General features: G+C 39.6%; 1 protein-coding gene across 1 annotated transcript in view; it reads left to right on the top strand.

Moving 5' to 3' along the window:
- Snx30 (sorting nexin family member 30) overlaps positions 1-13,174 on the top strand; it is a 107,802-nt gene that overhangs the window by 58,130 nt on the left and 36,498 nt on the right. Inside the window, exons 3-4 of the mRNA XM_076845668.2 lie at positions 3,952-4,062; positions 11,909-12,067. Coding sequence (XP_076701783.1) covers positions 3,952-4,062; positions 11,909-12,067 — 270 coding nt within the window. The remainder of the gene's footprint in view (positions 1-3,951; positions 4,063-11,908; positions 12,068-13,174) is intronic.

Genomic DNA, 13,174 nt, shown 5'->3' with positions numbered 1-13,174 from the left:
TCTTTTATCATTCTCATCTACTTTTCTGTCATGTCATTTGATTATATTTTATATATCACTATGTCTTTTATAGAACAAGCTGCAGTAAAAATAAGGGATACTGGGCCAGAGAGTGTGAGCATCCTGTTCGTGGTGGTTTTTTACCTATCACTTTCTAAAGCATCAGGCAAGTTTTTCCTGCAGTATTAAATCCCCTGTGGTCCTTAAAGGAGCTATCAAAACTATGAACAGGGGCTGGGGCTGGGGCTCAGAGGTGGAGAACTGCCTAGCACGTAAGAGGCACTGGGTTTCAGGAACCACATAAAGATAAATAAATAAAAGTATTATGTCCATCTGCAATTGAAAAATATTTTTAAAAAAACCATGAACATTTTGTATGTTTTTGACTGTAAAAATATTGTATATGGATAATAAAATTTGGAAACAAGGATGAGTATAAAGAGGAGTTTTCACTGTCAGTTCTAAACTTCTTTCCTATTAAAAATTTTAACACAAGTGAAATAATAATGGGTGTACAGTGAATCTGGTATCTTGCTGGTTAAAACTATGTTGAAGCATTTTTGTCATTAAAAATATCTTAAAACATAATTACTGATAACTATAGAATAAATACACTGTAATTTTCTTATAGTATTTTAAAATTGTTGTGCATATAGGTTGCTTTGATTCCTTTGCAGTTTGAAATGATATTGCAATGCAGATCATCATACAGATATATATGCCACCTCTTTTTTTTCTTTTTTGAGACAGGACCTAGGAATAGGTAACAGTATAATTCTCATAGTAAAGAATATTCATTTTTCTACATTAGAAGCTTAACATCATCACTCTATAGGAATGCTTCTTTGGATATTTCTAGACATCCCTGGAAATTTTTTGTTTGTTTTGTTATAGCCTTGTTGTGTTGCCCAGGGTGACCTTGATCTCCTCCTGGGCTCAAGTGATCCTCCAGCCTCAGCCTCCCCAGTAGCTGGGACTATAGGTACATGCCACCACATCCAGCTTCCCTGCTGCTTATAAAACTTTCTTTTCCAAACCAGGTGTGATGGTACATGTTTGTAATCCCAGCAGCTCAGGAGGCTGAGACAGGAGGATTGCAAGTTCAAAGCCAGCTTTAACATTTTAGTGAGATCCTCGGCAATTTAGTGAGACCCTGTCTCAAAATAAAAAATATAAAAGGCTGGAGATGTAGCATGGTAAATTTCTTTTGGAATAAATCTCCAGCACCACCTGACCAAAACAAAAACAAAAACAATAACAACAAAAACAAACAAAAAACCCAACAAATCTTTCCCAGTAGTAAATTCCTAGAAGTGCAATAACAGTGCTTAATGACAGAAATATAAAAGAAAACCACAAAGGAGAGGATACAGGTGAATATGTTTATAAGCTTGCAGTGTGATGGCCTTCTGGTTGATGACACCAAAGCAATTGCCTTAAGGGGAAGGGACACAGGAAATCTACTTCGTGACAATTGAAAGTTAGGTTATCAAAAAAAAACATTTAGAAATACGAAAGAAAAGTTGCAATAAAGAGCTTATACAAATAAAAAAGACTTAACCAAAAAAAAAAAAAAAAAGGGGTGTGGGGTGGGGTGTGGGGAACCCTTGACAACAGAAGAATCGTATATGGCCAACAAGCATTTGAATATAAGAATATAAATTGCTTTATTTTTTGAAGCAGTGTGTTGATTAAAAATATGTATGCTCTTTCATCCAGCAATTCTGTTTTTAGGAATTATTTTAATAGAATTATCAGATAGGTGCCTACTGATGTTTACTGTAGCATTGTTTATTGTTTGGAAACAGAGGGGAGGGAAAGGAGAAATTCTGGGGAATGATATTGGCCAAATTATTGTTACATTGTGTACATGCATGAATATGTAACAATCCTATTATGTACAAGTGTAATACACCAATAAAAATATGGGGGAAAAAGTTGGAAACAATTTGAATGGGAATTTGCTTTAATAATTGTATAGCCACTCAATGGAACACTGTATATCTATTAAAAATAGTTATGTAGATCTGAACTTACTGACATAGAGAGATGTCTAAGATGTACTAAAGTGATACAGAAAATGAGTGAATAAGTGAATGTTCATAGAAAAATATGGAAAGATACAAACCCTAATGGGATTATGGCTGAGCCTTTAACTTATTTCTCCTGATGTTTTAAAGTAAGTATATATAGCCTGAATAAATAATAAATAGAAAGGAAAAAGGAAAAAAACCAGTTCCCCAAATGTGAAATTGGCTGAAGCAAAACAAATCTTGTGTTTTATTATGCTGTTTCTTGCAGTTATCAAATATTAATTTCATAGAGGAGAAATGTTACATAAAGTATAATTTCTAAAATGTATTTGAAAAACATAATAAAGAGAAATGGGCAGTTGAAAAAAAAAAGAAGAAGAAGCCACAGGCTCCATCAGTCCCATTTATAATGAAAATGAGTTGCTTTCATTTGTCACTTTTCAAAATGTCCCTTTCATGGGCTCTGATCATCAAGTTCTCTGATGGAGCCTGTCTGTGGACACAGTGAGAGGCCTTCTCTCAGCAATCTTCTTACTACTGAGGCAACTAAGGCTCAGGGAGGCCGGCTGGTGCCTCTGGGATCTGGCCGGTACTGGCACTTGCCAGGCAGAGTTCTTCCCACCCTGCCTCAGGGTGAGTTTCCAGCGGCCTGTCCCTCCACTGCTGTCATGTCATACCTGAATCTTCGTGAGGAGTGACTCGTTCTGTGGATTTAAGCATTGCTGCCCGTCCCTGCCTTCTATGATTCCAATTCTTTGGGAGAGTCTTCTAATAATTTACAGAGAGCCAAACTGAATGAATTTCTCCACATCTTCCCACCCGTGAAGTCCCCAACCACGGGGGAAGGTTGTGTTTCATGGGTGTTTGCTGATCTGGGACTTTGAAAAGACAGTCTAAGACTGAGTCCTGCACCTTCAGGGTTTTGCTCAGATTGTGAGCACAACTTTTGGGGAGGATGAGATCATAATTTTCAGTGCCAAAACTGTTCACAGCCATTTCTTTGGATGACTCTTCCTTTTGTGTTTTAAAGATTTTCTTGGTGTCTTGAATTAAAACAGAAATTTGGCTTGAAGGAGTGAATTTATAAAATGTCGCTTGAGCCATTTTTATCTTGTACTTTAATTTCTGAGATCAGTAACTGTCTGTGCCCTCTTAGGGAAAAGTGGCTTAACTGAGACATGATTCTAATCGGTGAGTAAAAGTGTTGTTTTGATGTAAATCAACTTAATTTTATTTAACATTGGTTTTCTTATTTAAAATGCTGTTTCATGTTTTAGAAAACTAAACATTCAGGAAAGGAGATAAGGTTATTGATATTTTTATCTGGTACAGTGGTATTATATTATGTCCTAGATACTTTCTTATGCATCTAAAATACAGTATACTTTGAAGGTCATGGTTCTGGCAGAATATGGCAGATTAAGCAAAACCCTTTCTACTTTCCTCTAATCTGCCTCCTAAATGAGCAGTGATCCATTATCTCCACCCTTTACTTTCCTTTGCCTTTGGCAAAGCTTGTCAGCATATTTACTGGAAGGTGGAGACTTAATTTCTTTACAGGGATTCGGAAATAGTTGCAATATCCTAAGTGGAATTATTCTGTGAAGAACATTCTGAGTTAAGCGTGGAGGAAATGAATCAAATGTTCTAAACAATTCTGAGTTCCATTTCCTGAGGGTAGGAAAAAACAAAGACACAAAACCCCCCAAACTTGATGTTTTCATTCTGCCTCCTTGAATTTGTGGCTTCGACTGGTCGTTCGTTTTGGTAAACTCCGCCACTTGGCTGGCACATCTGGTGGAAGGAACGTGTGTTCTTTCCCAGTTTGGTTATCCTGAGAGTGCTTTTTTTCCTTCCCTCCGGCCAAGATATGCTTCTATTCCCTTATGCTTATTTTTTTCCATTTTCTTATTTGCAGAGTACTCGGGCAGAGTTTGACTTGCCAGAATATTCTGTTCGCCGAAGATACCAGGATTTTGACTGGTTGAGGAGCAAACTGGAAGAATCCCAGCCCACTCATCTCATTCCCGTAGGTAGTAAGTCAATACAGCTTGTTCTCACTTTCCCTGAGTGATCTTGCCCCTTCCATTCCGGGTACACTTAGCCACATCTCTATGCCAGACTCCCCCATCAAATGTACGTAAAACAACTGGATAGTGTATTTCACCTTTTAGATTTTGATTTCTGATTGGCTGTACAATATGCCAGTTTCTCAGGCGGGGTGAGTAGATTTTCACTCTCATTATGGCAATTTTTTTGAGGAATGGAGAGCTCTAATTCTCACTTGCTGCCTCTTTAAATGTCAAAGCTTGATAGCATAAGCCCTCCCCCAGATGGCTCTCTCCTCTCAGTGGCCACTGTTCTTGAGGTTTGGAAAGCTGCCACCAGGTGAAGAATGATGCCTTAGATTGTGGCTGGCTTTCTTTGGACATGGGTAACTCAGGGAGCAGGAATCTGCTACACAATTCATTCCAGCCACAGTTCTTTAATTTAAAAGACAAACAAAACCACCTAACCCTATTTATTGAAGGAGCATAACATTTATCAACTTACGCCTACACATGTTTTTTTTTTCTTTTTTATAGAACCAGAGCAAATGAAATTTCAAAGACTAACAAATCACTTAGCATGCACAAGACTGTGGATTTGATCCCCAGCAACACACACACACACACACACACACACACACACCCCAATATACATATTAAGTACTTTATAAAAAGTAGAAATAATTAGATCCTAGAGATTTGTTTGGGTTTTGGAGATCTTTGGGCAGTTTGGGTCATAAAACCCTTTGGAAAGAGACTGATTTGTCCTGTAACAAAGTCTTTGTTTGAAAAACTTCTTAGCACTACCAATTTTCCTGTTACCATTGTGTCTTCCAACCTTTCCCCCCCTTGGTTGTGCGTGCTGTGAATATACTAGCCATTTCTTAGCTTCGAAGGTGGGAAAAGCCCTGTTGCTAGGGTTGGGGTACAAATGATGGGACCGTTCTTTCCCAGAGCATCTCCTCTTTTCCCACCAGGTGTCCCCTCTGCTCTCCAAGCCCGAGGTTTTCCTTTTCTATCTTCTCATCACTTAAAAGCATGCCTGAAAAGTGAATGATTGTTTTTAAACAGTTGGAGCTGTTTCTTAAATTAGAATCTTAACTTGGCAAAATTGGCAGCTAGTGAATCATTTTTTAAAATAAACTTTTTATATGTCAGAACAATTTAAGAATCACAAAATTATTGTGAAGATAGCAGAGAGTTCTTATATATTCCACACCCAGTTTTGCTCATTATTAACATTTTATATTAGTATAACACATTTGTCACAATTTATGAACCAATCATCATTACTGTTATTTTTGAACATTATTAACTAAAACTACTTGATTCAGAGTAGTGTTGCGTGGTGTCATTTTTCTGTCCCAGGACAGACCCAAGACAGACCCAAGACACCACATTAAATATCTTAGTCGCGTCTCCTTAGGTTCTTTTTGGTTTTGACAGTTTCTCAAGCTTTCCTTGTTTTTTTGATGATGGTTTTGAGGAGTACTGGTGAGGTATTCTGTAGCCTGTCCCTCAGTTGACCTTAGTCTATTGTGCTTTTTGGGGGGTTAGATTGGAGTAATGTGTCCTGGAGAGGAAAACCACAGAGGTAAAGCGTCATTCCTGTTGTAGGTATCTCTGTGGTTAACCTGCCTCACCTGTCTGGAGGAGCCGCTTGTTGACTTTGTCCACTGCCGTTCTCTTGTTCTGTCCCTTTCTGTCCTGGGCTGGGGATGGAAGTACTCTTTATGGGAGGCCCACAGTGTGTTCCCCCTCCTGCATCTACTGCGGCATGAGATAAAAGGCTAGAGAGCGACACCTACTGGTGGAACATAGTGGCACTCATCCATCCACCCTGACACATGAAGCCCAGGTTTTTGACAGCATGGAAATCTCCAGGTGGATGCAGATCATCTCTAAGTATGGTTTCTTATGTCTGAGTAGAAACCGTAAGAAGGTACTTTAGAAGCCTGCAGAACCTTAAATTTCTTCATGAATTCTCAATACATATCTGAAGTAGAAGGAGATTTAATTTAGGAGAACATCTCTGATTTAAATTTTAAAGTCAAACCAGAAGCAAAACTTTTTTCCCACACAAAAAAAAGTCATTTTACAGAAACTTTATTGGTGTATAAAAACTGCTTTATTGGAATATAATTCATATATCTTACCATTCATTCATTTAAAATGTACAACTCAAAGGCTTTTAGTATAATATTCAGTTTTGCCACCATCAGCAAATCAACGTTAGAATGTTTTCATCACCCCCAAAAGAAACTTTGAACTGCTCAGCTCTTGATTCCAAACCATCTATCTCCCCAGCATCTAGGAACCTCACCTCTGCTTTTGTCTCTATAGATTTGTCTTTTCTGGGCGTTTCACATCAGTGGGATGATCATGATGCACTATGTGACTGTTTGTGACCAGGTTCTTTCTCTTACAGAGCATTATGTGTTCAAGATCATGCATGACAGCATCTGTTTCTGCTTCATCCCTGTGTTGTCTATCCACTCACCCTTGATGAACATTTCAGTTGTTTTGCTTGTTTGGCTATTATGAATACTACTACTGTGAACATTGATGTAAGACTTTTTCTGTGGCCACATGGTTTTGTTTTTCTTGGGAGGATACCTAGGAGTGTAATTGCTAAATCCTAAGTAATTCTATATTTAATTTTCTGAGGAACTACCAGTCTATGGCAATATTATTTTATATTCCCATATGCAGCTCATGGGAGTTGCAGTTTCTCCACGTCTTCATCCATAATGGCGATCATCTGTCTTTAGTTGTATTCATGCTTGTGAGTGGGAGGTGGTGTCTCACTGTGGTTTTCACATGCATTTCCCTGATGGCTAATGACGTTGGGCATCTTTTCAAGGGTTTGTTGGACATTTGTGTGTCTTAGAGAAGTAGTTATTCAGATCCTTTTTGCCAGCTTAAAAATTGGCCTTTTTTATAATTGAGAGGTCATATTTTGGGGGAGGAACTTCAGCAACTTTTTAAATCATGTGGGAAACTTTAGGGGCATGGTGATGGGTTCCTGGTTTGTTTGGCGTTTTGTGTCTGCCTTCCCAAGTCAGCTGTGGTTAGAAATGTTTGAGCATGCCTGAGCTTGCCAGTGCTGCTGCTCAGGTTAGGAGTGTGAAGATAAAACCCCCACTCTGAAACCTGGGCTTCATTGAAGCCATGTGAAGTGGTTGGTCAACAGCCAGTCAGAGGGAGGCTCTGGGGAGGCGCCGAGTTGTTTGATTTGCCTTTCCTGGTGGGTTGTCATAGGCTGCCCTTGTTTGCAGTCCCTGTTCTTCTGAACCTACTAACCTTTGGAGCTCTACTGGAGAAATTCAACCCTCTGCTTCCTAGACCCGCCTTTCCTTTGCCTGAGTAGAATTACAAGATGGTTTATATTGATTGGACTTTCTCTCAACCCAGTCTTTTCTGCTTTATCTTAACAATTCTGTCCTGTTGAACAGTAGCTTCCCTCTCCCCTTTATGTGATGCTGGGGATTGAACCCAGGGCCTTGTGCATATTGAGTATACAGTCTACTACTGAGCTACACCTCTGACCCCTGTGTTTTGCGCTGCTGTGACTTTAAAAAAATATATTGCTTTGTTCCTCAGGAATTTTAAAAGCCAAAGAAATAACCATATGTGCTTAAAATGTCATCTTGAAACCAAAGTGTGTGAGTACGGTTGTCATTTCGTAAAAGCACTTTGCTGTGTTTTTCTGTATTATGTAACAGTTGGAGCCACCTAAAAGTATTTATTGCTACTGTTTTTCCCTCAGTGTTTTCTTTAAGCTTTATTGAAGTATAATTGGTATACACAAAAGAACCATGTGTGTCTTTAATGCCTACAATTTCATGAGCATGTGTGCACCATGATGCTATCACCACTTATGCAATAGGCACCCACCACCTCCAGAATTTCCTTGTGTACCTTTGCTTGCATACATGCGTGTGTGTTTGTGTGTGTGTGTGTGTGTGTGTGTGTAGAACACAACACTAGATCTGCCCTCTTGATAAGGTTTTAAGTGCACAACACCACATTGTTCTTATGCATCATTGTTTCATAGCAGGTGTCTAGACCTTGTTCATCTTGTATGACAGCAACTCTATACTAGTTGAAAAACTCCTCATTTCCCCTTCCCCTCTTTCCCTGGAACCTCCTTTCTGTTGTTTTGTTCTGTGTTTGCTCAGTGGTTTTAACCCTGCTCCATTTGCCAGTGCAAATGCTAGTTACGCAGCAGAGAGACTGCATGATAAAATGGGCAGGCATAAATTCAGAAGATGAAGTGAATGTAAACACTTGACTGTTTAATTTCACTTGAAAGTTTTCTTCATTTTTATGAAGGCACTTTATAGGAGGGATATGTGTGCATTTTCTCTGCATCCAGTTTTCTTTTAGGTTAATACTCACAGGACTTAAGGAGAAGAAATTTGTAATTCAATGACTTTTTCCTAATATGAAATGATCAATAAAAACTACACCTTCATTTTCTAGTTCTCTTTTTTTTGGGTACTGTTAAAATACATACTTTTATTTTTTCCAGTAGCTAAGTTAATAAGTAATGAATCATTCATCGAACTTTCAAATACTTTAAAATAAACCAGGCTTGGCAGTTCTTCTTTATGGGGTCAAGGTCTTTAATCCTGATGTTCCTTTATTTATTTGAGAGTTATTTTTGTCTGGTAGTTATTTTTGTCTGGTATTTTTGTCTAAACTGAAAATCATAGGAAAAGATAGGTTTGTGTCATGAAGTGGCAGTGCACCAAGTATTGGATTGTATAGAAGAAACAGTTCAAATGCTGACAAGAGGAAGTTGGGTATTTCAAGACTGAGCAGTGAAGCTTTGCAAGACAATCATAGAGGTTCAGAATGAAAACATTAAAGCATTTGTTTATGTGTATCTTTCAACTATCCTTTTATAATGTTTGTGAATGCTTTATAATTATGTAATATGTAGTAAAGCCATGTCAGTATAATAAATAAACATACATATTTTGAAGGAAAAAAAAGATTGAGCAACTAAAATATTTGTCCAGATTTCTTACCAGAAATACAGTGTTTCAGTGACAATCTGTAGGAAATATGCTTTTATTTCAGAGGTTGCAAAACAGTTTTATAAACTAGTATAGAATATATGTCAAAAATGTTTTTTCCAAATACACTTGACTGTATTTCACTTGGAAGTTTTCTTGGAATATCAGTACTTCAAGGCTAAAGCTTGAAAGATTTAACTGTAATGTTTTGCAAGTAGGATTTATTTATTTGTTGCAGATTCCAAACACATATCTGTACATGTATTTAGTTTTTAAAAGCTTTTCTGTTAGCAAAAATAACAAATACACTAACATAGATAGATTTGGTGCATTGACCACCATGGCAGTCTATCAGTCAGGGCCTATCTTCCTTCATTTCTTCTCACTTTCTGAAACCTGCTCCAGGTCCTATTTTTTTAAGTGGCCTAAACAACACATATTTTTTTTAGAGGTCAAACGTCCTCGAGCAGTCCCATGGGCTAATGTTGAGGTGCAGACCAGGGCTGTGTCCATCTGAAGCTCTAGGGGAGGATCCGTGCCCACTTCTTCCAGCTCTTAGAGGCACCTGAGTTCCTTGTCTTGTGGCCTCTTTCTGTCTTTAAGGCCAGCTGTGTAGCTTCCCCTTGTCCCTCTGATGTCTGATTCCACCATCATATCTACTTCTGTAAAAAAAAAAAAAAAAAGGAGGTACATTCATTTAACAAAAGGCCACCACTTGAGCCATTTCATGGTGTGTAGTTGCGTGGCTTTTAGGCCATCATAATGTTGCATGACTGTCCCCACTGTTCAACCCAGAACATTATCATCACCCTCAGGATACCCCACGCCCACTGGCAGTCACTCCCCATTGTCCCCCTCCCAGCCTAGCTATCATGACTCATGCTGCTAGGAATATTCATTGTACAAGATTTTGGTGTAACGCTTGTTTTTTTTTTTTTTTTTTTTTTTTTTTTTGATAACTTGGCTACACACCAGGGAATGGATCATATGGTAATTCTATGCCTATGCTTAATTTTTTTTTTGGCGGGCGGGGGAAACAGCCCAACTGTTTCCTGGGGCAGCTATACTATTTTATATTCCCACCAGTAGTGTATAAGGATACAATTTTTTCTATGTGTTTTCTTGCACTTGTTTCCTATTTTCTAATAACCATCCCAGTAGGTATGAAATGGTATCCTGGATTAAAAAAAAATTTAGCCTCAATGATCTGTGGAATTTCTACCCTGTGTCCTAGTCCCCATTTTGCTTCTGTTTTCAGTGTTCACAAAGTTAACAACCACATCTAGCATTCGTTAGGCCTCTCCCATGTGCTTGGAGCCGTGTTGAGCTCTTGAACACATGATCTCACATACAGACTACAGACACACTTGACTTCACCATAGCCCAGGTTCCTAGGCACGAACAACCAGAAAGTAATAAAGATGAGGCTAAGAGTTGGCGTGTCCCACTCAGGATGTTTGAAATGAGGACAGACAAATTCCCAAAGCCATGTACTTTTGGGAATAATGACACTTATTACAGAAGGAAATCATTTGAAGAAGTTGTTTACCCTAGTGTTCCTTTAAGTAATAAACTCTTGGTTCAATAGATGTAAGATCATCGTACTAACTCTGAAGAATGGACGGCTATTTCAGGAGGCTCTTTGTTGTGTGAAATGAGGCACAACCTACCACTATGTGCTCCTTAGGTCTTCCTCCCAAGTCCTGTTCAGCAGAATCAAAAGACAGTTTTCCCGACTGACTCCTGACATAAGAACAGAAAAATGGCCACATAATTGGGGGGCTAGAAAGTCATTGTGATCATCTGAAAGAGTGGTTTCTGCATCAGGTGTGGAGAGGGCAGAGAAACACAGTCTTGATGGTGCAGTGCCAGAGCCAGCTTTTCTTTGGGGTGGAGGGGAGGTTGGGGCTTGAGAAATCAGTGGAAAGAGTGGAAATCAAGTGGCTCTTTTCAAAAAGATGGATGAGACAGGAAGTTGAGTGGAGAACAGGTCAAGTCAAGGGATGGTTGGATCTTTTTTTTTTTTCCAGGTAGAGAACCAACCATATTTTTGTAGACTCCAGGAATGAAGCTGGATGAGCAGGAGATGTTGAAGATACAGGGAGGAGAAGGTATAACTAATTGAGGGCGACAGGGGCATCTTGGGGAACCAATAGGTCAGGGACAGAGATGAAACACACATTAGCTTTGGTGAAGGGTGTGCTGTCCACGGGCACTGGAGAAGCAGAGTGAGGGTGGTGCCGGGTGGACAGCTTTCTGTGGAATTTCCATGTGCTGCTGAATTTCCTGAGGAATTTCCTCAGGAATTCCCATGTGCTGCTCTCATACCTGGTTCCCACTTTGGTTATCTGCTTAGCACAAAAAATTGGGCCATGAGAGTGGCTGCCTGTAGGAACAGGAGAAGAACTGACTGGAGTAAAGGAATTATCCTAAAGGACAACTGTACCTTAGTAAGACAGATCCCGTGGTGCTTTGGTTTGGGACACCTGGCTGGGTGGCCTGCACCGCTGACGCGAGCTGCATCTGCAGTCTTCTACCCAGGTGTGAGCTCCATGTGGACTTCTTTGCATTTCAGGGGCTGTTCTACAGCGTTTTAGTCCTTGCGTTATGAAACTGAGAGGGTAGTGGTGATTGCTCCATCTACCTTTCAGAAATCTTTGTACCAATGACCACACAAAGATCCAACTGATCAAGAAATGCTGTTCTTGGACAGATGGGTGGTAGGAATTATTTGCGAGCTTGGTGGTTTTTCCCCTGCACTGCCTCATCAATTACTGTGATATTTTTCTTCATGTTTCCGTAGCCACTTCCTGAGAAGTTTGTGGTGAAAGGTGTTGTGGATCGTTTTTCAGAAGAGTTTGTGGAAACCAGAAGAAAAGCTTTGGATAAATTCCTAAAGAGAATCACAGATCACCCTGTGCTGTCTTTCAATGAACACTTTAATGTTTTCCTTACTGCTAAGGTAAGGACGCGGTTTTGTATATTTCTTCCCCAAATTGTCATTCATAGGCTCACTCTTCCTTCCTTCCTTCCTTCCTTCCTTCCTTCTTTCCTTCCTTCCTTCCTTCCTTCCTTCCTTCCTCCCTCCCTCCCTCCCTCCCTCCCTCTCTTCTTTCTTTCATTCTTTCTTTTTTTTCATCCATGGATTGAATCCAGGGTACTTAACCACTGAGCCACATCCCCAGCACTTTTTAAAATATTTTATTTAGAGACAGGGTCTTGCTGAGTTGCTTAGGGCCTCACTAAGTTGCTGGGGCTGGCTTTGAATTCAAAATCCTCCTGCCTCCACCTCCCAAGCCATTGGGATTACAGGTGTGCACCACTGCGCTCAGCTACATAGGTGCTTTCTTAAAAGAAGCTTTGATCTCTCACAAGCCACCTGCATGAATGCGCCTTTGTAGTAGGTTTTATAAATTGCTTGGTTTTGGGGGATGGGGGTGCCTGTTGGTATTAGCGTGGTCTCTATTTAGGGTGAAACCAGATCTTTTCCCTCTTGGACCTTTATTTTATTTATTCATATGTGGTGCTGAGAATTGAACCCAGGGCCTCACACATGCTAATAAGCAAGTGCTCTACCACTGAGCTAAAACCCTTGGAATAGCAGTGGAAATTAGAATATTTTCACTTGCCAGAAGCAGAGATAAATGTTTACTTAAGCTCTCCTGGAACAATATTACTGGATTAGGCCAGTCTCACCAACAGTGGGCACAAAAGGGAGAGAATATTTATTAAGTGTTTGGTAAGGGCATTCTGCACAAGAACCCTCTGTGTGTAATTACTTGTAGCCTTATTTTACAGATAAGGATACTGAGGTTCGGGGCATTTGTACTTGTCAGGTGAATCACTAGGACCTGAAATTGAGTCTTTGAGGCTCCTGAGGCCACACTTGCCCTCTGTGTCATACTGCCTGACCATAATCCTGTTCTAATCAGTGCATTATTCAAGCATTTACCAGAGAAATCTTAGAGTCCTACACATGGCCTGAGACTGTATATCCAGACTGAGGTTGGTTAGTTACCAGCTTTTCTCTGCCCTTCCCTTTTGGCAAAACTGGCCAAGAGAGCCTGAG

Source organism: Callospermophilus lateralis, chromosome 2 (genome assembly GCF_048772815.1).
Source record: "Callospermophilus lateralis isolate mCalLat2 chromosome 2, mCalLat2.hap1, whole genome shotgun sequence".
Lineage (NCBI taxonomy): Eukaryota > Metazoa > Chordata > Mammalia > Rodentia > Sciuridae > Callospermophilus > Callospermophilus lateralis.
This window is presented reverse-complemented; position numbering and strand designations above follow the sequence as displayed.